General features: G+C 39.1%; 2 protein-coding genes and 1 long non-coding RNA gene across 6 annotated transcripts in view; 2 read left to right on the plus strand and 1 right to left on the minus strand.

Annotated features, from left to right (window-relative positions):
* Nucleotides 1–4342, plus strand: part of acox1 (acyl-CoA oxidase 1, palmitoyl) — a 60797-nt gene extending 56455 nt beyond the window's left edge. For all 3 annotated transcript variants that reach the window (XM_061881100.1, XM_061881099.1, XM_061881098.1), the window contains exon 15: nt 3181–4342. In XM_061881100.1, coding sequence (XP_061737084.1) covers nt 3181–3231 — 51 coding nt within the window. In that variant the 3' untranslated portion in view covers nt 3232–4342. The remainder of the gene's footprint in view (nt 1–3180) is intronic.
* Nucleotides 1–26859, minus strand: part of LOC133539070 (uncharacterized) — a 244299-nt gene that overhangs the window by 67794 nt on the left and 149646 nt on the right. The window lies entirely within an intron of this gene.
* LOC133539060 (inactive rhomboid protein 2-like) overlaps nt 7258–26859 on the plus strand; it is a 143153-nt gene continuing 123551 nt past the window's right edge. Inside the window, exons 1-2 of one of the 2 annotated variants that reach the window (XM_061881094.1) lie at nt 7258–7436; nt 22437–22529. The gene's annotated coding sequence lies outside the window, so the exon portion shown is untranslated. The remainder of the gene's footprint in view (nt 7437–22436; nt 22530–26859) is intronic. The other variant, XM_061881093.1, reaches the window with a different exon arrangement.

Genomic DNA, 26859 nt, shown 5'->3' on the forward strand with positions numbered 1-26859 from the left:
CTTTACGTTGAGCAAACAACCTCAAAGTGCCACAGTGTAAAAAAATAGTAATAATAAAAAATAAATACAATATAAAACTAGAAACAGCCCAAAGGCTACAACCAGCATGCATGTCTATAGAAAGGCTTTTTTAAAAAGATGGGTTTTTAAGCCTTTTTTAAAAGCATCCACAGTCTGAGGTGCCCTCAGGTGGTCAGGGAGGTCGTTCCACAGACTGGGAGCAGCGGAGCAGAAAGCCCGGTCTCCCATTGTTCGAAGCTTTGTCCGTGGAGGTTGGAGGAGGTTAGCCTGTATGGAGCGGAGGTGTCGTGTGGAGGATTTGGGGGGTGAGCAGTTCCTTGAGGTATAAGGGGGGCATTTCCATGGAGGCACTGGTGAGTTAGTAGGGAGATTTTGAATTCAATCCTGAATGGAACAGGCAACCAGTGAAGGGATTTGTGAGTTGATGTGATGAGGTCATGTTTCCGCACTCTCATCAGGATCCTTGCAGCACTATTTTGTATGTACTGCAGCTTCTGGATGTTCTTGCTGGGGATCCTGACAAGAAGTGCGTTGCAGTAGTCGAGCCTGGAGGAGACAAAGGCGTGGATGAGCCTCTCGGCATCAGAGAGAGTGAGTGAGGGGCGCAGTTTTGCAATGTTCCTGAGGTGGTAGAAGCAGGTCTTGCACAGTTGTTTGATTTGAGCTTCAAAGGTCAGGTGAGGCTCCATTTTAACACCCAGATTAGTGACTGAGGGTGAGAGGTGAATGTCGTGGCCGGAGAAGGTGATGCTGGTGATGGTGTACGACTGAGTCTGATGTGGGGTGCCGACCACAGTGGCTTCAGTTTTGGAGATGTTTAGTTGAAGAAAATTGTGTTTCATCCACGCCTTGAGGATTCTAGCGGGAACTCTCATTCAACCCTTCTTCGATTACGCTTGCACCTCCTGGTACCCCAGCACCTCCAAAACCCTCAAATCTAGACTCCAAACATCCCAGAATAAGATAATCCGGTTACTTTTAGACCTCCACCCCAGATCACACCTCAATCCAACCCACTTCTCCAAAGTGGGCTGGCTCAGGGTGGAGGACAGAGTCAAACAACTTGCACTGAGCCTAGTCTATAAAATAAATGGGTTGTACTTGTATAGCGCTTTTCTACCTTCAAGGTACTCAAAGTGCTTTGACATTACTTCCACATTTACCCATTCACACACACATTCACACACTGACGGAGGGAGCTGCCATGCAAGGCGCCAACCAGCACCCATCAGGAGCAAGGGTGAAGTGTCTTGCTCAGGACACAACGGACGTGACGAGGTTGGTACTAGGTGGGATTTGAACCAGGGACCCTCGGGTTGCGCACGGCCACTCTTCCAATCCGCTACACCTCCCTGATACCGAAGTACATGTCCAACTACTTCCTTAACGTAAATGACCGCCATAACCACAACACCAGGGGGAGCTCCACAAACAACGTTAAACCCAGATTTCGATCTAACAAAGGTCTTAACTCATTCTCTTTCTATGCCACATCAATGTGGAATGCACTCCCAACAGGTGTAAAAGTAAGTGCATCTCTACAGTATATTCCTTCAAAAGCGCTCTAAAACAACACCTCCAGGCAACTTCAACACTTTACTAATACCCTCCTCCATTCACATCCCATCTCCCCGGATTATAAACAACTCAAATGTACTTCTAATGTATATACTTGTTCTTATGCTATGTGAACTCACTATGTTCTCTGCTGGCTGTACATATCCTACTAAATAAGACCTACACTGTTTCAATGTCCACATTTCTCTGTTGATGCAATTGTTGATGACTGAAGTACTGATATCAATCAATCAATCAATGTTTACTTATATAGCCCTAAATCACTAGTGTCTCAAAGGGCTGCACAAACCACTACGACATCCTCGGTAGGCCCACATAAGGGCAAGGAAAACTCACACCCAGTGGGACATCGGTGACAATAATGACCCAGTGGGACGTCTGTGACAATGATGACTATGAGAACATGATACTGTGATACTGATGATACTGATGACTATGAGAACATATGAGAACATGATACTGTGAAAGATCAATCCATAATGGATCCAACACAGTCGCGAGAGTCCAGTCCAAAGCGGATCCAACACAGCAGCGAGAGTCCCGTTCACAGCGGAGCCAGTAGGAAACCATCCCAAGCGGAGGCTGATCAGCAGCGCAGAGATGTCCCCAGCCGATACACAGGCGAGCAGTACATGGCCACCGGATCGGACCGGACTCCCTGCACAAAGGAGAGTGGGACATAGAAGAAAAAGAAGAGAAACGGCAGATCAACTGGTCTAAAAAGGGAGTCTATTTAAAGGCTAGAGTATACAAATGAGTTTTAAGGTGAGACTTAAATGCTTCTACTGAGGTGGCATCTCGAACTGTTACCGGGAGGGCATTCCAGAGTACTGGATATCAACCAAAGCTCCTCATCCCACCCCCAGGATTGTAAATAATGTAAATAATTCAATGTACATACTATGATGATTAACTTGTGTGATGACTGTAATATGTTGATAGTATATATTTGTACCATGAATTGATTAACGTGGACCCTGACTTAAACAAGTTGAAAAACTTATTGGGGTGTTACCATTTAGTGGTCAATTGTACGGAATATGTACTGTACTGTGCAATCTACTAATAAAATATCAATCAATCAAGCCATTATCTACCCCAGGCAGTTGGTAAGTGTGGATGATGGCAGGGCTGCAGAGGGGGTTGGGTTTGTTTTCAAGTAGAGTTGAGTGTCATCGGCATAGCAGTGGAATGATATTCCGTGCTGGCTGATGACATGGCCAAGGGGGAGCATGTAGAGTGTGAAAAGGGTGGGGCCGAGGACTGATCCTTGAGGGACACCACAGGTGACAGAGAGTGTGTCCGACTTTGCCTCTCCTAGAGAGACAAACTCTGTTCCATCGGTGGCATGAGTTACCTCTTTTTTCATCAAACATTTGGCGTATTCAATTTTGCCTTTTTTTTCCTCTCACTAAACAAGTCCGCCACAAAAAGTATATCTCAAATAAAACAAGAATAATAAAGCATGCATCAGTCAAATAATCCCAAACAAACGGCTCACTCCTCATCTCAGCGAAAAGTGTATTCTTTATTTCCCCCCAGATAATCATTGGAGTTAATGGTTGCTTCCTTCTTTTGCAGGTGCACGAGTCCTTTGAGAAGTATCTGAAACCCTTGAGGTCCAAACTGTGAGAAGAAGACCCCACTTTTACACAAAGTCTACTAATTCTTTATCGGCAACTCCCTGAATGACGAGGCAAGGAAAGGCTTTCCATTGTGTGTAAATATCATCTTTTTAACAATACTTCATGGACTCTACAATTGAATGATGTCAGATTTCATTATTTCTTGTGCTGGCCCGATGGGCGACCATTTTTTCCCCTCAGCGCTGCTATTCAGAGCCAAACATGAGTTTGAATGTCCCAGAACAATCGTGGTTGTTTTGCACGTTCGTTTGACTTCAACTTCTGTAAGTTTTGCTCTGCATTGGCAATCAATGTTTGCAAACCACAGTAGGAAGGGGAGTCACATGGCCTCATTCATCGCTGTTTACCTGACACATGAAACCTGACACATGGGGGGGGGGTGAACTGAGTTTTAAATATCTTCAAATGTGTGGTTGTTGTTGTTTTTTTGGGCAATTCCAGTTTTGACCACAGCGTCAGTTGCTATGTTGAGTGGTGCCTTTCATCACTTTCTAGCAGACTGCATTGTAAAATGATCAACTTTCCTCTCACGCCAGATCCACCCAAATGAATCCCTGTGGAGCAGCTGTACCACAGAAGCTTAGTGGGGTGGTCTGTCTTTCTGCCTTTCACATAAAAGTGTGTATACTTTACTCGCCTTGTGGGGACCTTGAATCCTTAGGGACAGTACGCACTTAAAGACATCTTTGAAGACTCGCTAAAGGTCCAACATGCTCTTGATTCTGCATTTAATGAACATATAAGAATAGACTTCCTGGTTAGGGCATCAAATCCTATGTACAATGTTTCCTTGTCCCTGCCATGTCCACATCTTTCAAACATCAGTGCTCCACCAATATATAAGTCAAATATTTGGATGGGAGCTGAAGTTTCTTCTAAATCACTACAATGGCATCTTAAAGCTTTTTGGGGATTACAAACTTTATGTGCCTGAAAAATTTGCCTTAATATTGTGAATAATTTGTCTGTATTGTATGCCGTCACGGCACTTGAATCATTAGGTGTCTATTAACCATAGTTGGTTGAATATTTGCTAGTTTTTACTAATGAGGATGAATAATTTGACACGTTGTCAAAATAAATCTAAGCATCACAAATGTGTCTTGTGTGGATTTACTGCTTGAAGTGAAGGAGGGTGTCGGTGCACTGTGCAGTACATCTTTTTATTTATTTATTTATTTCGGCAATCTTCACATAAAACAAAGAACAACAAAAAAAGAAAAAAGAAAAACACTCATTTGAGCAATGATTGAGCCGAAAGGGTGTAGGTTGAAGCAACGCTTATATAAACCTACCCCATCACAACAAGAACAAGGTTCAAAATATATAAAATCTAAAACATGCTTCACTTATATTACTTTTTTTTAAACAATATATAAGCAACATATATGTAGCACACGTCTCATATACACAGTTTAACATTTAAATCAAACATATACATTTGTACACTTATATATATATATATACATATATATATATATATATACACAATTTAAATTCCATATAAAGTGGTAATATATACATTTTAATATAACCTATATGTATAATTATGAAATCGTAAATTGTATTTATATACATATTATATATTATTGTCTTTCTAAAACAATGTTTGCTCTTCTTTCTTATATTTACTAATGATAAATGATTTAAAAAGCTTTTTAAACTGGTTTATATTGGTGCTGTGTTTTATTACATCCTTTAAACAGTTCCATATTTTAACCCCTGCTATTGTTATACTCATTCCTTTCTGCGTTGTTCTACAATATTGGATCTTAAAAAGTAGTTCTCTCTTTCAGCTACTTGTAGTATTGCTCCTGCCTCGCTTGGTAGTGCAACTGGAGGGTTCCAGGTTCCATGGCCGCTTCCTTGAACCACCTGCGCCAGCACCACCCACACTGCTTTAAATGAAGCTCTTGGAGTCTCTAGAGAAAAAGCACTATATAAATGTAATTTAAAAAAATAGCGGTTCTCGCCCGGAAAATGGTGGAATGCCATCTCTGGGTTGGGGAGGAGACCCTGCCCCAAGTGGAGGAGTTCAAGTACCTAGGAGTCTTGTTCACGAGTGAGGGAAGAGTGGATCGTGAGATCGACAGGCGGATCGGTGCGGCGTCTTCAGTAATGCGGACGTTGTACCGATCCGTTGTGGTGAAGAAGGAGCTGAGCCGGAAGGCAAAGCTCTCAATTTACCGGTCGATCTATGTTCCCATCCTCACCTATGGTCATGAGCTTTGGGTCATGACCGAAAGGATAAGATCCCGGGTACAAGCGGCCGAAATGAGCGACTGGGATGAGAATCAGCACCTCCAAGTCCGAGTCCATGGTTCTCGCCCGGAAAAGGGTGGAGTGCCATCTCCGGGTTGGGGAAGAAACCCTGCTCCGAGTGGAGGAGTTCAAGTACCTAGGAGTCTTGTTCACGAGTGAGGGAAGAGTGGATCGTGAGATCAACAGGCGGATCGGTGCGGCGTCTTCAGTAATGCGGACGTTGTACCGATCCGTTGTGGTGAAGAAGGAGCTGAGCCGGAAGGCAAAGCTCTCAATTTACCGGTCAATTACGTTCCCATCCTCACCTATGGTCATGAGCTTTGGGTCATGACCGAAAGGATAAGATCACAGGTACAAGCGGCCGAAATGAGTTTGGGTATCTCCCTTAGAGATAGGGTGAGAAGCTCTGCCATCCGGGAGGAACTCAAAGTAAAGCCGCTGCTCCTCCACATGGAGAGGAGCCAGATGAGGTGGTTCGGGCATCTGGTCAGGATGCCACCCGAACGCCTTCCTAGGGAGGTGTTTAGGGCACGTCCAACCGGTAGGAGGCCACGGGGAAGACCCAGGACACGTTGAGAAGACTATGTCTCCCGGCTGGCCTGGGAACGCCTCGGGATCCGCCGGGAAGAGCTAGACGAAGTGGCTGGGGAGAGGGAAGTCTGGGCTTCCCTGCTTAGGCTGCTGCCCCCGCGACCCGACCTCTGATAAGCGGAAGAAGATGGATGGATGGATGGATAGTGGTGTCCAAAGTGTGGCCTGCATCTATTTTTTTAAAGACCCTTGGCACATTTTAAAAATAATATTAGTAAAAAAGTGGAATAAAAGAGCAAACAGAAAATGCCTTTGCTCCAAAAATGATCAAAACGTGTATTTGATGGATAAATCTGAAAATAATATTCATATATGGCTTTTTTTGAACACTTTTATGAATGGGGAATCCCTGAGAACTTTTAGTTAGATTTTTGTAAAACGTTTTTTCTTTTGTGAATAATAACTTTTAAATTGCTCCAAAAAATAATAAACCAAAAGCAATGTTGTTATTATTTATTTATATGTCAAAGTTGCCATTTATTAATTTTTTTAGGCCCATTATACAGCACTTTGGCTACCCCTGTGGTAAATTTTAATGTGCTTTATAAATAAAGTTGATTTGATTTAGGAACATTTTTCATATTTATTTTTTTCCTATAAAAAGGGGGATTTGACAAAAAAGGGCACCAAGAAATCAACTTCCGGTCAAGAGATGCTGGATGTAAAGTTGATGTCTTAAGCATTGAAAGTAAAAGCAGATTTGATGTCTGGCTGACAGACAAGGTGTGGACATGTCCCCATTCACATTTGGTATTTTTATAAAGGACTGTGGGACAAGCGGCAGAAAAATGGATGGATGGATCGACGACTGTAAGATAGAAATGTTTGTCAACATTATTTTGCTCCAGGTAAACTTTTTTTCTACATAACTGTCGATTTATGAAAGTAAGACCTACATTTTGTAATTGGCTTAATGGTTTACAATTATCAATCCGATATTGGAGGATGATTAAAATACAAAAGCCCTTAAATGGATATCTTTGTTAAAAAACATTTAAAGTCATTTAGGTAGCTTTTTTTTTAAATCATTATTTAATTCTTTATCTGTATTTGCCTTAGTTTTCTTTCTTTGTAGTTGAAATAGCTTTGATTGCTGAGTGAATTATAAATGTATGTTTGTTATTTATTCAAAAGGAAATAAAAAAACAAACACGGTGCTGAGTTCCGGGTGAGCTGACTTGTAGCCCCGCCCCCTCGGCTCCTCCGCGGGAGCAGAGGCGGGAATGCAGCACAAAGCGGGAAGTGGCGAGGCGGCGCGGGAGCACGGCGTCCTTGTCCGGCCCGGGGACGGAAAGAAAGGCGAAGGAGGGAGAAGAGAGAGCAGCGGGTGAGCAACAGGTGAGTCTTCACGCAAACTCACCTTCATTAGCGCCGCCTTTCAGTCGCTAACTCCACTTAGCCACAAGGAGCAGCACGCCATGACGTCACTGGCTGCTCCAGTTCAAGCTCCTGAGGTCAAGTTTGTTCATAAGTGCTTTTAATAAGCAGCTTTTAGTTCAACATGACTTGTTTGACTTGTGTGTGGTCCTGGTCCTGGTCCTGGTCCTGGCTGACGGCATCATCTTTTTCTCCATTTGTGTCCAGTGTGTGTCTCAGCTTATAGATGATTAGTAAACAACTTCTCTAGAAAGTATTTCAATGGGTGTTGTAGGAGTTATTAGGGTTTAAGTCTTCAACTCTAGAAAGTATTTCAATGGGTGTTGTAGGAGTTATTAGGGTTTAAGTCTTCAACTCTAGAAAGTATTTCAATGGGTGTTGTAGGAGTTATTAGGGTTTAAGTCTTCAACTCTAGAAAGTATTTCAATGGGTGTTGTAGGAGTTATTAGGGTTTAAGTCTGCAACTCTAGAAAGTATTTCAATGGGTGTTGTAGGAGTTATTAGGGTTTAAGTCTTCAACTCTAGAAAGTATTTCAATGGGTGTTGTAGGAGTTATTAGGGTTTAAGTCTTCAACTCTAGAAAGTATTTCAATGGGTGTTTTAGGAGTTATTAGGGGTTAAGTCTTCAACTCTAGAAAGTATTTCAATGGGTGTTGTAGGAGTTATTAGGGTTTAAGTCTTCAACTCTAGAAAGTATTTCAATGGGTGTTGTAGGAGTTATTAGGGTTTAAGTCTTCAACTCTAGAAAGTATTTCAATGGGTGTTGTAGGAGTTATTAGGGTTTAAGTCTGCAACTCTAGAAAGTATTTCAATGGGTGTTGTAGGAGTTATTAGGGTTTAAGTCTTCAACTCTAGAAAGTATTTCAATGGGTGTTGTAGGAGTTATTAGGGTTTAAGTCTTCAACTCTAGAAAGTATTTCAATGGGTGTTGTAGGAGTTATTAGGGTTTAAGTCTTCAACTCTAGAAAGTATTTCAATGGGTGTTGTAGGAGTTATTAGGGTTTAAGTCTTCAACTCTAGAAAGTATTTAAATGGTGTTGTAGGAGGTATTAAGGTTTAAGTCTTCAACTCTAGAAAGTATTTCAATGGGTGTTGTAGGAGTTATTAGGGTTTAAGTCTTCAACTCTAGAAAGTATTTCAATGGGTGTTGTAGGAGTTATTAGGGTTTAAGTCTTCAACTCTAGAAAGTATTTCAATGGGTGTTGTAGGAGTTATTAGGGTTTAAGTCTTCAACTCTAGAAAGTATTTCAATGGGTGTTGTAGGAGTTATTAGGGTTTAAGTCTTCAACTCTAGAAAGTATTTAAATGGTGTTGTAGGAGGTATTAAGGTTTAAGTCTTCAACTCTAGAAAGTATTTCAATGGGTGTTGTAGGAGTTATTAGGGTTTAAGTCTTCAACTCTAGAAAGTATTTCAATGGGTGTTGTAGGAGTTATTAGGGTTTAAGTCTTCAACTCTAGAAAGTATTTCAATGGGTGTTGTAGGAGTTATTAGGGTTTAAGTCTTCAACTCTAGAAAGTATTTCAATGGGTGTTGTAGGAGTTATTAGAGTAATGTAGGTGACAGCAGCTCAGAGTGCTTACAGACATCAGTCGTTTACCAAGCAAAGGTAACACGCAAGTACATTAACACATCCAACACGTACGTAGGATTAACCGAAGGAGCCTTCAAAACAAGATGGAATAATCACAACGCCTCCTTTAGAAACCAGACTTTGTGGAATTCTACAGAACTCAGCAAACACATTTGGAACCTCAAAGACAATAATGTTGAATATTCAATAACATGGCAAATTCTTGCATCCAGCACACCTTACAACAGCGGTAATAAAAGATGCAACCTATGCTTAAAAGAGAAACAGTTTATTATATATCATCCAGATCTATCATCCCTCAACAAGCGCAGTGAAATCATTTCAACATGCCGCCACAGACGGAAACACCTCCTAGGTAACACATGAGCCAATCACCACACCCTACGCCTGCCTGTACCCACCCACTCTGTGCTCTATACAAACCATTGTATGTGAATGCTTCCATTAAAATCTCCTGATGATTGAGTGAACCCCTCATGAAACACTTCTGTAGAGATGAAGCCGTCTTGTGATTTTTCCCACACCTACATATATATATATATATATATATTAGCCCAGCTCTGATGAAGAATGTTGGTCTGTGAGGAGACTTACCTCTGCATTAGTCCTTCATGTTCAGACTTGCACTAAACTAAGTAGGCATTCCAAAATAGTTCAACATTACACATAATTTTTTATGTGTTTGTTATCACATGTATGATCAACATGTTTTTGATTGATTGATTGAAACTTTTATTAGTAGATTGCACAGTACAGTACATATTCCCTACAATTGACCGCTAAATGCTAACACCCCAATAAGTTTTTCAACTTGTTTAAGTCGGGGTCCACCTTCATCAATTCATGGTGTGACTGTCACAAGTGTAAAAAGAAGTCAATCACTGTTGACAGTAAAACATACTTGTGATAAAATGCTGTTTTTGATTTGATAGAATTACTTTAAAAAAAAGGCGCCATGTAGTGAAGTTGGCAAGAGACACAAACTGTACTAATAGAGTATACACAAACTGTACTAAAAGAGTATACACAAACTGTACTAATAGAGTATACACAAACTGTACTAAAAGAGTATACACAAACTGTACTAATAGAGTATACACAAACTGTACTAATAGAGTATACACAAACTGTACTAATAGAGTATACACAACCTGTACTAATAGAGTATACACAAACTGTACTAAGAGAGTATGCACAAACTGTACTAAGAGAGTATGCACAAACTGTACTAATAGAGTATACACAAACTGTACTAAGAGAGTATGCACAAACTGTACTAATAGAGTAAACACAAACTGTAATAAGAGAGTACACACAAACTGTACTAATAGAGTAAACACAAACTGTACTAATAGAGTAAACACAAACTGTACTAAGACAGTACACAAAAACTGTACTAATAGAGTATACACAAACTGTACTAAGAGAGTATGCACAAACTGTAATAAGAGAGTACACACAAACTGTACTAATAGAGTAGATACAAACTGTAATAAGAGAGTACACACAAACTGTACTAATAGAGTAGATACAAACTGTACTAATAGAGTATACACAAACTGTACTAAGAGATTATACACAAACTGTACTAAGAGAGTACACAGAAACTGTAATAAGAGAGTACACACAAACTGTACTAATAGAGTAGATACAAACTGTACTAATAGAGTTCACACAAACTGTACTAAGAGATTATACACAAACTGTACTAAGAGAGTACACAGAAACTGTACTAATAGAGTACACACAAACTGTACTAAGAGAGTACGCACAAACTACTAAGAGAGTATACACAAACTGTACTAAGAGTACACACAAACTGTACTAAGAGAGTACACACAAACTGTACTAAGAGAGTACGCACAAACTACTAAGAGAGTATACACAAACTGTACTAAGAGTACACACAAACTGTACTAAGAGAGTACACACAAACTGTACTAAGAGAGTACGCACAAACTGTACTAAGAGAGTACGGACAAACTGTGCTAAGAGAGTACACACAAACTGTACTAATAGAGTACACACAAACTGTACTAAAAGAGTACGCACAAACTACTAAGAGAGTATACACAAACTGTACTAAGAGTACACACAAACTGTACTAAGAGAGTACGCACAAACTACTAAGAGAGTATACACAAACTGTACTAAGAGAGTACACACAAACTGTACTAAGAGAGTACGCACAAACTGTACTAAGAGAGTACGCACAAACTGTACTAAGAGAGTACGCACAAACTGTACTAAGAGAGTACGGACAAACTATACTAAGAGAGTACACACAAACTGTACTAATAGAGTAGATACAAACTGTACTAAGAGAGTACACACAAACTGTACTAAGAGAGTACACACAAACTGTACTAAGAGAGTATGCACAAACTACTAAGAGAGTATACACAAACTGTACTAAGAGTACACACAAACTGTACTAAGAGAGTACGCACAAACTGTACTAAGAGAGTACCCACAAACTGCACTAATAGAGTACCCACAAACTGTACTAAGAGAGTATGCACAAACTGTACTAATAGAGTACACACAAACTGTACTAAGAGAGTACACACAAACTGTACTAATAGAGTAGATACAAACTGTACTAAGAGAGTATGCACAAACTGTACTAAGAGAGTACACACAAACTGTACTAATAGAGTACACACAAACTGTACTAAGAGAGTATGCACAAACTGTACTAATAGAGTACACACAAACTGTACTAAGAGAGTATGCACAAACTGTACTAAGAGAGTACACACAAACTGTACTAATAGAGTACACACAAACTGTACTAAGAGTATGCACAAACTGTACTAATAGAGTACACACAAACTGTACTAAGAGAGTATGCACAAACTGTACTAATAGAGTACACACAAACTGTACTAAGAGAGTATGCACAAACTGTACTAAGAGAGTATGCACAAACTGTACTAAGAGAGTACACACAAACTGTACTAATAGAGTAGATACAAACTGTACTAAGAGAGTACACACAAACTGTACTAGGAGAGTACGCACAAACTGTACTAAGAGAGTATGCACAAACTGTACTAAGAGAGTACACACAAACTGTACTAATAGAGTAGATACAAACTGTACTAATAGAGTACACACAAACTGTACTAAGAGATTATACACAAACTGTACTAAGAGAGTACACACAAACTGTACTAAGAGAGTACACACAAACTGTACTAAGAGAGTACACACAAACTGTACTAATAGAGTACACACAAACTGTACTAAGAGAGTACGCACAAACTACTAAGAGAGTATACACAAACTGTACTAAGAGTACACACAAACTGTACTAAGAGAGTACGCACAAACTGTACTAAGAGAGTACCCACAAACTGTACTAATAGAGTACACACAAACTGTACTAATAGAGTACACACAAACTGTACTAAGAGAGTACGCACAAACTGTACTAAGAGAGTATGCACAAACTGTACTAATAGAGTACACACAAACTGTACTAATAGAGTATGCACAAACTGTACTAAGAGAGTATGCACAAACTGCACTAATAGAGTACACACAAACTGTACTAAGAGAGTATGCACAAACTGTACTAAGAGAGTATGCACAAACTGTACTAATAGAGTACACACAAACTGTACTAAGAGAGTATGCACAAACTGCACTAATAGAGTACACACAAACTGTACTAAGAGAGTATGCACAAACTGCACTAATAGAGTACACACAAACTGTACTAAGAGAGTATGCACAAACTGTACTAATAGAGTACACATAAACTGTACTAAGAGAGTACGCACAAACTGTACTAAGAGAGTATGCACAAACTACTAAGAGAGTACACACAAACTGTACTAATAGAGTAGATACAAACTGTACTAAGAGAGTATGCACAAACTGTACTAAGAGAGTACACACAAACTGTACTAAGAGAGTATGCACAAACTGTACTAAGAGAGTACACACAAACTGTACTAATAGAGTACACACAAACTGTACTAAGAGTATGCACAAACTGTACTAATAGAGTACACACAAACTGTACTAAGAGAGTACGCACAAACTGTACTAAGAGAGTATGCACAAACTGTACTGAGAGAGTATGCACAAACTGTACTAAGAGAGTACACACAAACTGTACTAATAGAGTAGATACAAACTGTACTAAGAGAGTACACACAAACTGTACTAAGAGAGTACGCACAAACTGTACTAAGAGAGTATGCACAAACTGTACTAAGAGAGTACACACAAACTGTACTAATAGAGTAGATACAAACTGTACTAATAGAGTACACACAAACTGTACTAAGAGATTATACACAAACTGTACTAAGAGAGTACACACAAACTGTACTAAGAGAGTACACACAAACTGTACTAATAGAGTACACACAAACTGTACTAAGAGAGTACGCACAAACTACTAAGAGAGTATACACAAACTGTACTAAGAGTACACACAAACTGTACTAAGAGAGTACGCACAAACTGAACTAAGAGAGTACACACAAACTGTACTAATAGAGTACACACAAACTGTACTAAGAGAGTATGCACAAACTGTACTAAGAGAGTATGCACAAACTGTACTAATAGAGTACACACAAACTGTACTAAGAGAGTATGCACAAACTGTACTAATAGAGTACACACAAACTGTACTAAGAGAGTATGCACAAACTGCACTAATAGAGTACACACAAACTGTACTAAGAGAGTATGCACAAACTGTACTAATAGAGTACACACAAACTGTACTAAGAGAGTATGCACAAACTGTACTAATAGAGTACACACAAACTGTACTAATAGAGTACACACAAACTGTACTAAGAGAGTACACACAAACTGTACTAATAGAGTACACACAAACTGTACTAAGAGAGTACACACAAACTGTACTAAGAGAGTACACACAAACTGTACTAAGAGAGTATGCACAAACTGTACTAATAGAGTACACACAAACTGTACTAAGAGAGTATGCACAAACTGTACTAAGAGAGTACACACAAACTGTACTAATAGAGTAGATACAAACTGTACTAAGAGAGTACACACAAACTGTACTAATAGAGTAGATACAAACTGTACTAAGAGAGTATGCACAAACTGTACTAATAGAGTATACACAAACTGTACTAATAGAGTACACACAAACTGTACTAATAGAGTATACACAAACTGTACTAATAGAGTACACACAAACTGTACTAATAGAGTATACACAAACTGTACTAATAGAGTATACACAAACTGTACTAATAGAGTACACACAAACTGTACTAATAGAGTATACACAAACTGTACTAAGACAGTACACACAAACTGTACTAAGAGAGTACACACAAACTGTAGTAATAGAGTATACACAAATTGTACTAATAGAGTATACACAAACTGTACTAATAGAGTACACACAAACTGTACTAATAGAGTACACACAAACTGTACTAAGAGAGTACACACAAACTGTACTAAGAGAGTACACACAAACTGTACTAAGAGAGTACACACAAACTGTACTAATAGAGTTGATACAAACTGTACTAAGAGAGTAAACACAAACTGTACTAATAGAGTACACACAAACTGTACTAATAGAGTACACACAAACTGTACTAATAGAGTACACACAAACTGTACTAATAGAGTAAATACAAATTGTACTAATAGAGTACACACAAACTGTACTAATAGAATATACAGAAAATAGTTGCACATTGAAACGTGCTCATTTTGGCAATGCTATGGATGATATCATAGATGATGATAATAACGTGGATGATGATATCGTAGATGATTGTTGTGATCCGATACCCGGATCACATATTTTGTCTTTATTTGAGTCTTTTGTGTTTCTTGTTCATAGTTTGACTCTTCCAATTCTTAGTTAGTGCACTTCCTAGTTTGTATTCGTCACCGTAGCGACTTCATTTGTTCCACCTGCACTGACGCCCGGGGCACACCTGTCTTTGATGACCATTTCTGTATTTCTACCTGCCTCCTCCCGTTGTTCGGGCTGAGTTCTTCACTTGCTTTATGCAACACGCACGTTTGGTTAAGTTTGTCCTGTTCTGGCTTGCTAAGTTCCTCCTTAGCTTCTGTGGACTTTTTATTCAGTGCTAGTGTTAGCCTAGCTCCCCGTGCCTTGCGTTTGTATCATTTTATGTATTAAATATTAAATCCAGTTCCTACCTGCTAACTTGCTTGTCTGGTCCCGTGCATCTTGAGGCGACATCCCCACGCATCACAATGCCTTCTGAACGTGACAGATGACGATAATAATGTGGATGATGATGATAATGACGTGGATGATGATAACATCGTAGATGACGATAATAATGTGGATGATGTTGATAATGACGTGGATGATGATAACATCGTAGATGATGATAATAATGTGGATGATGTTGATAATGACGTGGATGATGATAACATCGTAGATGATGATAATAATGTGGATGATGTTGATAATGACGTGGATGATGATAACATCGTAGATGATGATAATAATGTGGATGATGTTGATAATGACGTGGATGATGATAACATCGTAGATTATGATAATAATGTGGATGATGATGATAATGACGTGGATGATGATAATATCGTAGATGATGATAATAATGTGGATGATGATGATAATGACGTGGATGATGATAACATCGTAGATGATGATAATAATGTGGATGATGATGATAATGACGTGGATGATAATATCGTAGATGATGATAATAATGTGGATGATGTTGATAATGATGTGGATGATAATATCGTAGATGATGATAATAATGTGGATGACGATAATGACATGGTTGATGATAACATCCTAGATAATGATAATAATGTGGATGATGATGATAATGACGTGGATGATGATAACATCGTAGATGATGATAATAATGTGGATGATGATGATAATGACGTGGATGATAATATCGTAGATGATGATAATAATGTGGATGATGTTAATGATGTGGATGATATCGTAGATGATGATAATAATGTGGATGACGATAATGACATGGTTGATGATAACATCCTAGATAATGATAATAATGTGGATGATGATGATAATGACGTGGATGATGATAACATCGTAGATGATGATGATAATGTGAATGATGATGATAATGTGGATGTGGATGATAATGACGTGGATGATGATAACATCGTTGATGATGATAATAATGTGGATGATGTTGATAATGACGTGGATGATAATATCGTAGATGATGATAATGTGGATGATGATGATAATGACGTGGATGATTATATTGTAGATGATGATAATAATGTGGATGATGATGATAATGACGTGGATGATGATAACATTGTAGATGATGATAATAATGTGGATGATGATGATAATGACGTGGATGATGATAATATCGTAGATGATGATAATGTGGATGATAATGACGTGGATGATGATAACATCGTAGATGATGATAATAATGTGGATGATGTTGATAATGACGTGGATGATAATATCGTAGATGATGATAATGTGGATGATGATGATAATGACGTGGATGATTATATTGTAGATGATGATAATAATGTGGATGATGATGATAATGACGTGGATGATGGTAATGATGATAATATCGTAGATGATGATGATAATGACGTGGATGATGATATCGTAGATGATGATAATAATGTGGATGATGATGATAATGACGTGGATGATGATAACATTGTAGATGATGATAATAATGTGGATGATGATAATAATGACGTGGATGATGATAACATTGTAGATGATATAATGACGTGGATGATGATAACATCGTAGATGATGATGATAATGTGGATGATGATGATGATGACGTGGATGATGGTAACATCGTAGATGATGATGATAATGTGGATGATGATGATGATGACGTGGATGATAACATCGTAGATGATGATAATAATGTGGATGATGTTGATAATGACGTGGATGATAATATCGTAGATGATGATAATAATGTGGATGATGATGATAATGACGTGGATGATATCGTAGATGATGATAATGACGTGGATGATGATAATATCGTAGATGATGATAATAATGACATGGATGATTATATTGTAGATGATGATAATAATGTGGATGATGATGATGACGTGGATGATGATAATGATGATAATATCGTGGATGATGATGATAATGACGTGGATGATGATATCGTAGATGATGATAATAATGTGGATGATGATGATAATGACGTGGATGATGATAACATCGTAGTTGATGATAATGATGACGTGGATGATGATAACATCGTAGATGATGATAATAATGTGGATGATGATGATAATGACGTGGATGATGACAACATCGTAGATGATGATAATAATGTGGATGATGATAATAATGACGTGGATGATAACATCGTAGTTGATGATAATGATGACGTGGATGATGATAACATCGTAGATGATGATACTAATGTGGATGATGATGATAATGACGTGGATGATGATAATATCGTAGATGATGATGATAATGACGTGGATAATGATAATATCGTAGATGATGATAATAATGTGGATGATGATGATAATGACGTGGATGATGATAACATCGTAGATGATGATGATGATAATGTGGATGATGATGATAATGACGTAGATGATGATAATATCGTAGATGATGATAATAATGTGGATGGTGATAATGACGTGGATGATGATAACATCGTAGATGATGATAATAATTTGGATGATGATGATAATGACGTGGATGATAATATCGTAGATGATGATAATAATGTGGATGATGATGATGATAATGACATGGATGATGATAACATCGTAGATGATGATGATAATTTGGATGATGTTGATAATGACGTGAATAATATCGTAGATGATGATAATAATGTGGATGATGATGATAATGACATGGTTGATGATAACATCGTAGATAATGATAATGTGGATGATGATGATAATGACGTGGATGATGATAACATTGTACATGATGATGATAATGTGAATGATGATGATGATGATAACATCGTAGATGATAATAATGTGGATGTGGATGATAATGACGTGGATGATGATAACATTGTTGATGATGATAATGTGGCTGATGTTGATAATGACGTGGATGATAATATCGTAGATGATGATGATAATGACGTGGATGCTTATATCGTAGATGATGATAATAATGTGGATGATGATGATAATGACGTGGATGATGATAATGTTGATAATATCGTAGATAATGATGATAATGACGTGGATGATGATAATATCGTAGATGATGATAATGTGGATGATGATGATAATGACGTGGATGATGATAACATCGTAGATGATGATGATAATGACGTGGATGATGATATTATGGTAGATGATGATAATAATGTGGATGATGATGATAATGACGTGGATGATGATAACATCGTAGATGATGATAATAACTTGGATGATGTTGATAATGATGTGGATGATAATATCGTAGATGATGATAATAATGTGGATGAAGATGATAATGACTTGGATGACGAAAACATCATAGATGATGATAATAATGTGGATGATGATGACAATGACGTGGATGATAACATCGTTGATGATGATAATGTGGATGATGTTGATAATGACGTGGATGATAATATCGTAGATGATAATAATGTGGATGATGATGATAATGACGTGGATGAAGATATCGTAGATGATGATAATGACGTGGATGATGATATCGTAGATATAGATAATAATGTGGATAATGTTGATAATGACGTGGATGATAATATCGTAGATGATGATAATAATGTGGATGATGTTGATAATGACGTGGATGATAATATCGTAGATGATGATAATAATGTGGATGATGATGATAGTGACGTGGATGATGATAATAATTTGGATAATGTTGATAATGACGTGGATGATAATATCGTAGATGATGATAATGTGGATGACGATAATGACATGGTTGATGATAACATCGTAGATAATGATAATAATGTGGATGATGATGATAATGACATGGATTATTATATTGTAGATGATGATAATAATGTGGGTGATGATGATAATGACGTGGATGATGATAATGATGATAATATCGTAGATGATGATGATAATGACGTGGATGATGATATCGTAGATGATGATAATAATGTGGATGATGATGATAATGACGTGGATGATGATAATAATGTGGATGATGTTAATAATGACGTGGATGATGATAACATCGTAGATGATAATAATGACGTGGATGATGATAACATCGTAGATGATGATAATAATGTGGATGATGATGATAATGACGTGGATGATGATGATAATGACGTGGATGATGATAACATCGTAGATGATGATAATAATGTGGATGGTGATGATAATGACGTGGATGATGATAACATCGTAGATGATGATAATGTGGATGATGATGATAATGACTTGGATGACGAAAACATCATAGATGATGATAATAATGTGGATGATGATGACAATGACGTGGATGAATACATCGTTGATGATGATAATGTGGATGATGTTGATAATGACGTGGATGATAATATCGTAGATGATAATGTGGATGATGATGATAATGACGTGGATGAAGATAATATCGTAGATGATGATAATGACGTGGATGATGATAATATAGTAGATAATGACAATAATGTGGATGATGATGATAATGACGTGGATGATGATAAGTTCGTAGATGATGATAATAATTTGGATAATGTTGATAATGACGTGGATGATATCGTAGATGATGATAATAATGTGGATGATGATGATAATGACATGGTTAATGATAACATCGTAGATAATGATAATAATGTGGATGATGATGATAATGACGTTGATGATGATAATGTGAATGATGATGATGATAACATCGTAGATGATGATAATAATGTGGATGTGGATGATAATTACGTGGATGATGATAACATCGTTGATGATGATAATAATGTGGATGATGTTGATAATGACGTGGATGATAATATCGTAGATGATGATAATAATGTGGATGATGATGATAATGACGTGGATGATGATAATATCGTAGATGATGATGATAATGACGTGGATGATGATAATATCGTAGATGATGATGTGGATGATGATGATAATGACGTGGATGATGATAATATCGTAGATGATGATAATAATGTGGATGATGATGATAATGACATGGATGATGATAACATCGTAGATGATGATAATAATGTGGATGGTGATGATAATGACGTGGATGATGATAACATCGTAGATGATGATAATGTGGATGATGATGATAATGACGTGGATGACGATAACATCATAGATGATGATAATAATGTGGATAATGATGATAATGACGTGGATGATGATGATAATGACGTGGAATATGATAACATCGTTGATGATGATAATGTGGATGATGTTGATAATGACGTGGATAATAATATCATAGATTATGATAATAATGTGGATGATGATGATAATGACGTGGATGATGATAATGTCGTAGAAAATGATGATAATGACGTGGATGATGATAACATCGTAGATGATGATAATAATGTGGATGATGATAATGACGTGGATGATGATAACATGGTAGATGATGATAATAATGTGGACGATGTTGATAGTGACGTGGATAATATCGTCGATGATGATAATAATGTGGATGATGATGATGATAATAATGACGTAGATGATAACATCGTAGCTGATGATAATAATTTGGATAATGTTGATAATGACGTGGATGATAATATTGTAGATGATGATAATAATGTGGATGATGATGATAATGACATGGTTGATGATAACATCGTAGATGATGATAATAATGTGGATGATGATGATAATGACGTGGATGATGATAACATCGTAGATGATGATAATAATGTGGATGATGATAACATCGTAGATGATGATAATAATGTGGATGATGTTGATAATGACGTGGATGATAATATCGTAGATGATGATAATAATGTGGATGATGATGATGATGACGTGGATGATGATAGTAATGCGGACAATGTTGATAATGACGTGGATGATAACATCGTAGATGATGATAATAATGTGGATGATGATGATAATGACGTGGATGATGATAATATCGTAGATGATGATAATGTGGATGATGATGATAATGACGTGGATGAAGATAATATCGTAGATGATGATAATGACGTGGATGATGATAACATCGTAGATGATGATAATAATGTGGATGATGATGATAATGACGTGGATGATGATAATATCGTAGATGATGATAATGTGGATGATAATGACGTGGATGATGATAACATCGTAGATGATGATAATAATGTGGATGATGATGATAATGACGTGGATGATGATAACATCGTAGATGATAATAATGTGGATGATGATGATAATGACGTGGATGATGATAATATCGTAGATGATAATAATGTGGATGATGATGATAATGACGTGGATGATGATAACATCGTAGATGATGATAATAATGTGGATGATGATGATAATGACGTGGATGACGTTAGCCAGAAAAACACCATGAGAGTGAGGAGTGTAAGTTGAGTTATTATAACCATTTTAAACACTTGGTGTGGTTGTGAGGATCTCTGTGGAAGACAAGAACATGTTTTCATTTTTTTGATATTTCCAGTCTGAACAAAGCTAGCATAGCCATGTTTATGTTGCTAGCGGGCTACTGGTGGAAAAGAAGTTAGCATAATAACAGAAAAATCCTTCATGTAATTCCTCAAAAACATTCATGCATGAAAATCAATGTTATTGTCCGTCGTAGCCTCTCCCTTTTGTGGCTGTTAAGCTGCACAAAGAAAACTCTTCACATCCCAAACGCGGATCTTATTCATCCTGATTCTAAATGGATTTATCATTTTCACAACAAAAACAAAAAAAGAGAAAATGTTTTTTTTAATTAGAATTAATTTTAAAAATATTTGAAAGCCATCTCCATGCGACCAGAAAGAGGTTGTTCTAACCTGTTTTGAAGGATTAGGGTTAGGCTTTCATTATGGGCTAGGGTAAGTGTTAGGTCTTTATTATGGGTTAGGGTTTCATTATGGGTTAGGGTTAGGCTTTCATTATGGTTTAGGGTTAGGGTTTCATAATAGGTTAGGGTTAGGGGTTTCATTATAATTATTATACCAAGTAATTATGTTGAATCCAAAATCAATTTTGAATCGAATCGTCACCCCAGGAATAGGAATTGGATGAAATCGTTGGGTGCCTAAAGATTCCCACCCCTGGTTTCTATTGTTGAAGATTTTTATGCAAGTATTGATATATTAAATTTGTATTCTACTTTTAAAAGGCGGGATAATTGTGGGATTGCTGGTTCAAAAGTGTAACATCTGAATTTGGAAATGTCCTGAAGGTACAACGATGGTGACAGTTAAACCTGACCCACCCTTACTATGGAATCATGCAGCTTTGGCGTTCCCAAGATGTGACAGGACAGCCATGAAATGTGAGTTTGACATCAAGGATGGTCGCAGTTGTGCTGCTGGACTTGGGAAAGTCTTCCTGGCTGCGGCCATGCAGGCACTCTCAAAGCTGCCATGCAGGCACTCTCATGGCTGCCGTGCAGGCACTCTCATGGCTGCCGTGCAGTTACTCTCATGGCTGCCATGCAGGCACTCTCATGGCTGCCATGCAGGCACTCTCATGGCTGCCGTGCAGGCATTCTCATGGCTGCGGCCATGCAGGCACTTTCAGTGCTGCCGTGCAGGCATTCTCATGGCTGCCATGCAGGCACTCTCATGGCTGCCATGCAGGCACTTTCATGGCTGCCATGCAGGCACTTTCATGGCTGCCATGCAGGCACTATCATGGCTGCCATGCAGGCACTCTCATGGCTGCCATGCAGGCACTTTCATGGCTGCCATGCAGGCACTTTCATGGCTGCCATGCAGGCACTATCATGGCTGCCATGCAGTTACTCTCATGGCTGCCATGCAGTTACTCTCATGGCTGCCATGCAGGCACTCTCATTGGTTGTGGCCATGCAGGCACTCTCATGGCTGCCATGCAGGCACTCTCATGGCTGCCGTGCAGGCACTCTCATGGCTGCCATGCAGGCACCCTCATGGCTGCCATGCAGGCACTCTCATGGCTGCCATGCAGTTACTCTCATGGCTGCCATGCAGGCACTCTCATGGCTGCCATGTAGGCACTCTCATGGCTGCCATGCAGGCACTCTCATGGCGGCCATGCAGGCACTTTCATGGCTGCCATGCAGGCACTTTCATGGCTGCCATGCAGGCACTCTCATTGGTTGTGGCCATGCAGGCACTCTCATGGCTGCCATGCAGGCACTCTCATGGCTGCCATGCAGGCACTCTCATGGCTGCCATGCAGGCACTCTTATGGCTGCCATGCAGTTACTCTCATGGCTGCCATGCAGGCACTCTCATGGCTGCCATGCAGGCACCCTCATGGCTGCCATGCAGGCACTCTCATGGCTGCCATGCAGGCACTCTCATGGCTGCCATGCAGGCACTCTCATTGGTTGTGGCCATGCAGGCACTCTCATGGCTGCCATGCAGGCACTCTCATGGCTGCCATGCAGGCACCCTCATGGCTGCCATGCAGGCACTCTTATGGCTGCCATGCAGTTACTCTCATGGCTGCCATGCAGGCACTCTCATTGGTTGTGGCCATGCAGGCACTCTCATGGCTGCCATGCAGGCACTCTCATGGCGGCCATGCAGGCACTCTCATGGCTGCCATGCAGGCACTCTCATGGCTGCCATGCAGGCACCCTCATGGCTGCCATGCATTGCTCAGCACCTCGCTCCATGCAAGCTTGGGCACGTCCACTCTCGCGGGAATAAAGTGCAATATTTTGCTGCCTCCGGCGTTTTTAGATAGAAAGCAAATTCTTTGCGTTATTTGGCTGTATTTGAAGTGTGAATATTACTACGTGTGAGCGAGCCACTTTTAATATTTGAAGAATGAGTGTTGAGAGAAGAAAGTCACACACTCCCACACTTTTCCATGCTGGCGCTCCTGCTGGCGTAAGCAAACGTCCTCGCTTGCTCCGTTATGGTCGGAGGGGGCAGACTGCTACTTTATCCACCCTTTGAAGGGCTCGCTGGGAAATGTGTTTGCAGGCCAGCTGTCATCTTATTGTTACTCTTTCAAAAGGTCTTCTGGAAGGACACCATTCCATTTTGTTACTGAGACGCTCCACCAGCTGGTGTATGTTGAGGCTGCACTGCTTGGCTGCGGCCAGCAGAGGCGCTGTTCATTCAGTCTCCGCTCGTTGGCTGTAGTGTTGTTTTCAGGACCAAAATGTATTTTGAGACTTTTAAAAATAAAGGGTACCACAAAAAATTTCATTATTGGCTTTTTTTTTAAAAATTTTTACAGAACCTTATGATAATGCCATAACAAACATATGTTAGTTATGGCACTTAAGGAACAATTTTAGAACACAAGTATAAACGCAACACTTTTGTTTTTGCTCCCATTTTTCATGAGTTGAACTCACAGATCTACAACTTTTACTAAACGACCTATCCCCCTCAAATATTGTTGACAAATCTGTCTAAATCTGTGTTAGTGGGCATTTTTTCTTTGCCAAGATAATCCATCCCACAGGTGTGGCATATCAAGCTGCTGATTAAAAAGCAATATTATTGCACAGGTGTGCCTTAGGCTGCCACAATAAAAGGCCATACTGAATGTGCAGTTTTGCTTTATTGGGGTGGGGGGGTGTCAGAGAAGCTGTCAGTATGTGGTGTGAGCACCATTTGCTTCACGCAGTGCAACACATCGAGTTGATCAGGTTGTTGGTGGTGGTCTGTGGAATGTTGCTCCACTCTTCAATGGCTGTGCCAAGTTGCTGGATATTGGCAGGAAGTGGAACATGCTGTCGTATACGTCGATCCACAGCATCCCAAACAGGCTCAATAGCTGACGTGTCCGCTGAGTATGAAAACCATGCAAGAACTGGGATTTTTTCAGTTTCCAGGAATTGTATACAGGTCCTTGCAACATGGGGTCGTGCATTGTCATGCTGCAACATGAGGTAATGGTCTCGGGTGAATGGCACAACAATGGGCCTCAGGATTTCATCACAGTATTTCTGTGCATTCGAACACCGCTCCAATGCGACAGACGCCATCGAAGGTGAGCACTTGCCCACTCAAGTCAGTTACAACGATAAACTGCAGTCAAGTCGAGACCCTGATGAGGACGACCAGCATGCAGATGAGCTTCCCTGAGACGGTTTCTCACAGTCTGTGCTGAAATTCTTTGGTCATGCAGACCGATTGTTCCAGCAGCTGTCCGGGTAGCTGGTCTCAGACGCCTGCAGGATGTAGAATTCCTGGGCCAGTGTGGTTACACTTGGACTGCGGTTGTGAGGCCGGTTGGATGTACTGCCAAATTCTCCGAAACACCTTTGTGAGACGGCTTATGGTGGAGAAATAAACATTCAAATCACGGGCAACACCTTTGGTGGACATTCCTGCAGTCAGCATGCCAACTGCACGCTGCCTCAAAACTTGTGACATCTGTGGCATTGTGTGATAAAACTGCACGTTTCAGTGTGGCCTTTTATTGTGGCAGCCTAAAGCACAGCTGTGCAATAATCCTGCTTTTTAATTAGCATCTTGATATGTCACACCTGCGAGGTGGCAAAGAAGAAATGATCACAGATTGGTGAACAATATTTGAGAGGAATATGTCTTTGTGTATATCATTTTACATCTTCGACTTTAACTCATGAAAAATGGGAGCAAAAACACAAGTGTTGTGTTTGTATTTTTGTTCAGTATAAAATGGCCTTAAATAAAATAGTGAACATACTGGACAACTTTTCTTTTGACATTAAGTAAACAAAGGGGTGACCAAGACTCCAAATTTGGCTGCTGACGTATAAAGTAAAATATTGTGCATTTCCAATTTAGTCAAAAATATTGGGGGGAAATGGTAGAAATGGATGGATTATTCATCTACTTGTTCATTTACTGTTAATATCTGCTTACTTTCTGTTTTAACATGTTCTATCTACACTTCTGTTAAAATGTAATCATCACTTATTCTTCTCTTCTTTGATACTTTACAATAGTTTTGGATGATACCATACATTTGGGTATTGATGCGATACCAAGTAGTTACAGGATCATACATTGGTCTTATTCAAAGTCTTCATGTGTCCAGGAGTTTGTAAAAAAAAAATAAACAAAATATTTTGTGCACTTAAGATGTGACTTTAAGGTTTTACTACTTATGTATAAAATACTACACGGTCTAGCTCCATCCTATCTTGCCGATTGTATTGTACCATATGTCCCGGCAAGAAGTCTGCCTTCAAAGGACTCCATGTTGTTAGTGATTCCCAGAGCACTAAAATATTCTGTGGATTTTAGAGCATTTTCTGTTCGGGTTCCAGTTCTCTGGAGTGTTCTAGCAGTAACAGCTAGAGATGCTACCTCTGTAGAAGTATTTAAGTCCCATCTTAACTATTTTGTATACGCTAGCCTTTAAATAGACACCCTTTCTAGACCAGTTGATCTGCCGTCTCTCTTTTCTGCTCTTCCCCCCTCTCCTGTGTGGAGAGGTTATCAGGGGGCCACGGATCAGCCTCCACGGAGGAGGTGCTTATTTTTGCCCTGATGTGAAGTGAAGTGAATTATATTTATATAGCGCTTTTTCTCTAGTGACTCAAAGCGCTTTACATAGTGAAACCCAATATTTATTTTTTACATTTTAAACCAGTGTGGGTGGCACTGGGAGCAGGTGGGTAAAGTCTCTTGCCCAAGGACACAACGGCAGTGACTAGGATGACG

The sequence above is a fragment of the Nerophis ophidion genome, linkage group LG20, assembly GCF_033978795.1.
Source record: "Nerophis ophidion isolate RoL-2023_Sa linkage group LG20, RoL_Noph_v1.0, whole genome shotgun sequence".
Lineage (NCBI taxonomy): Eukaryota > Metazoa > Chordata > Actinopteri > Syngnathiformes > Syngnathidae > Nerophis > Nerophis ophidion.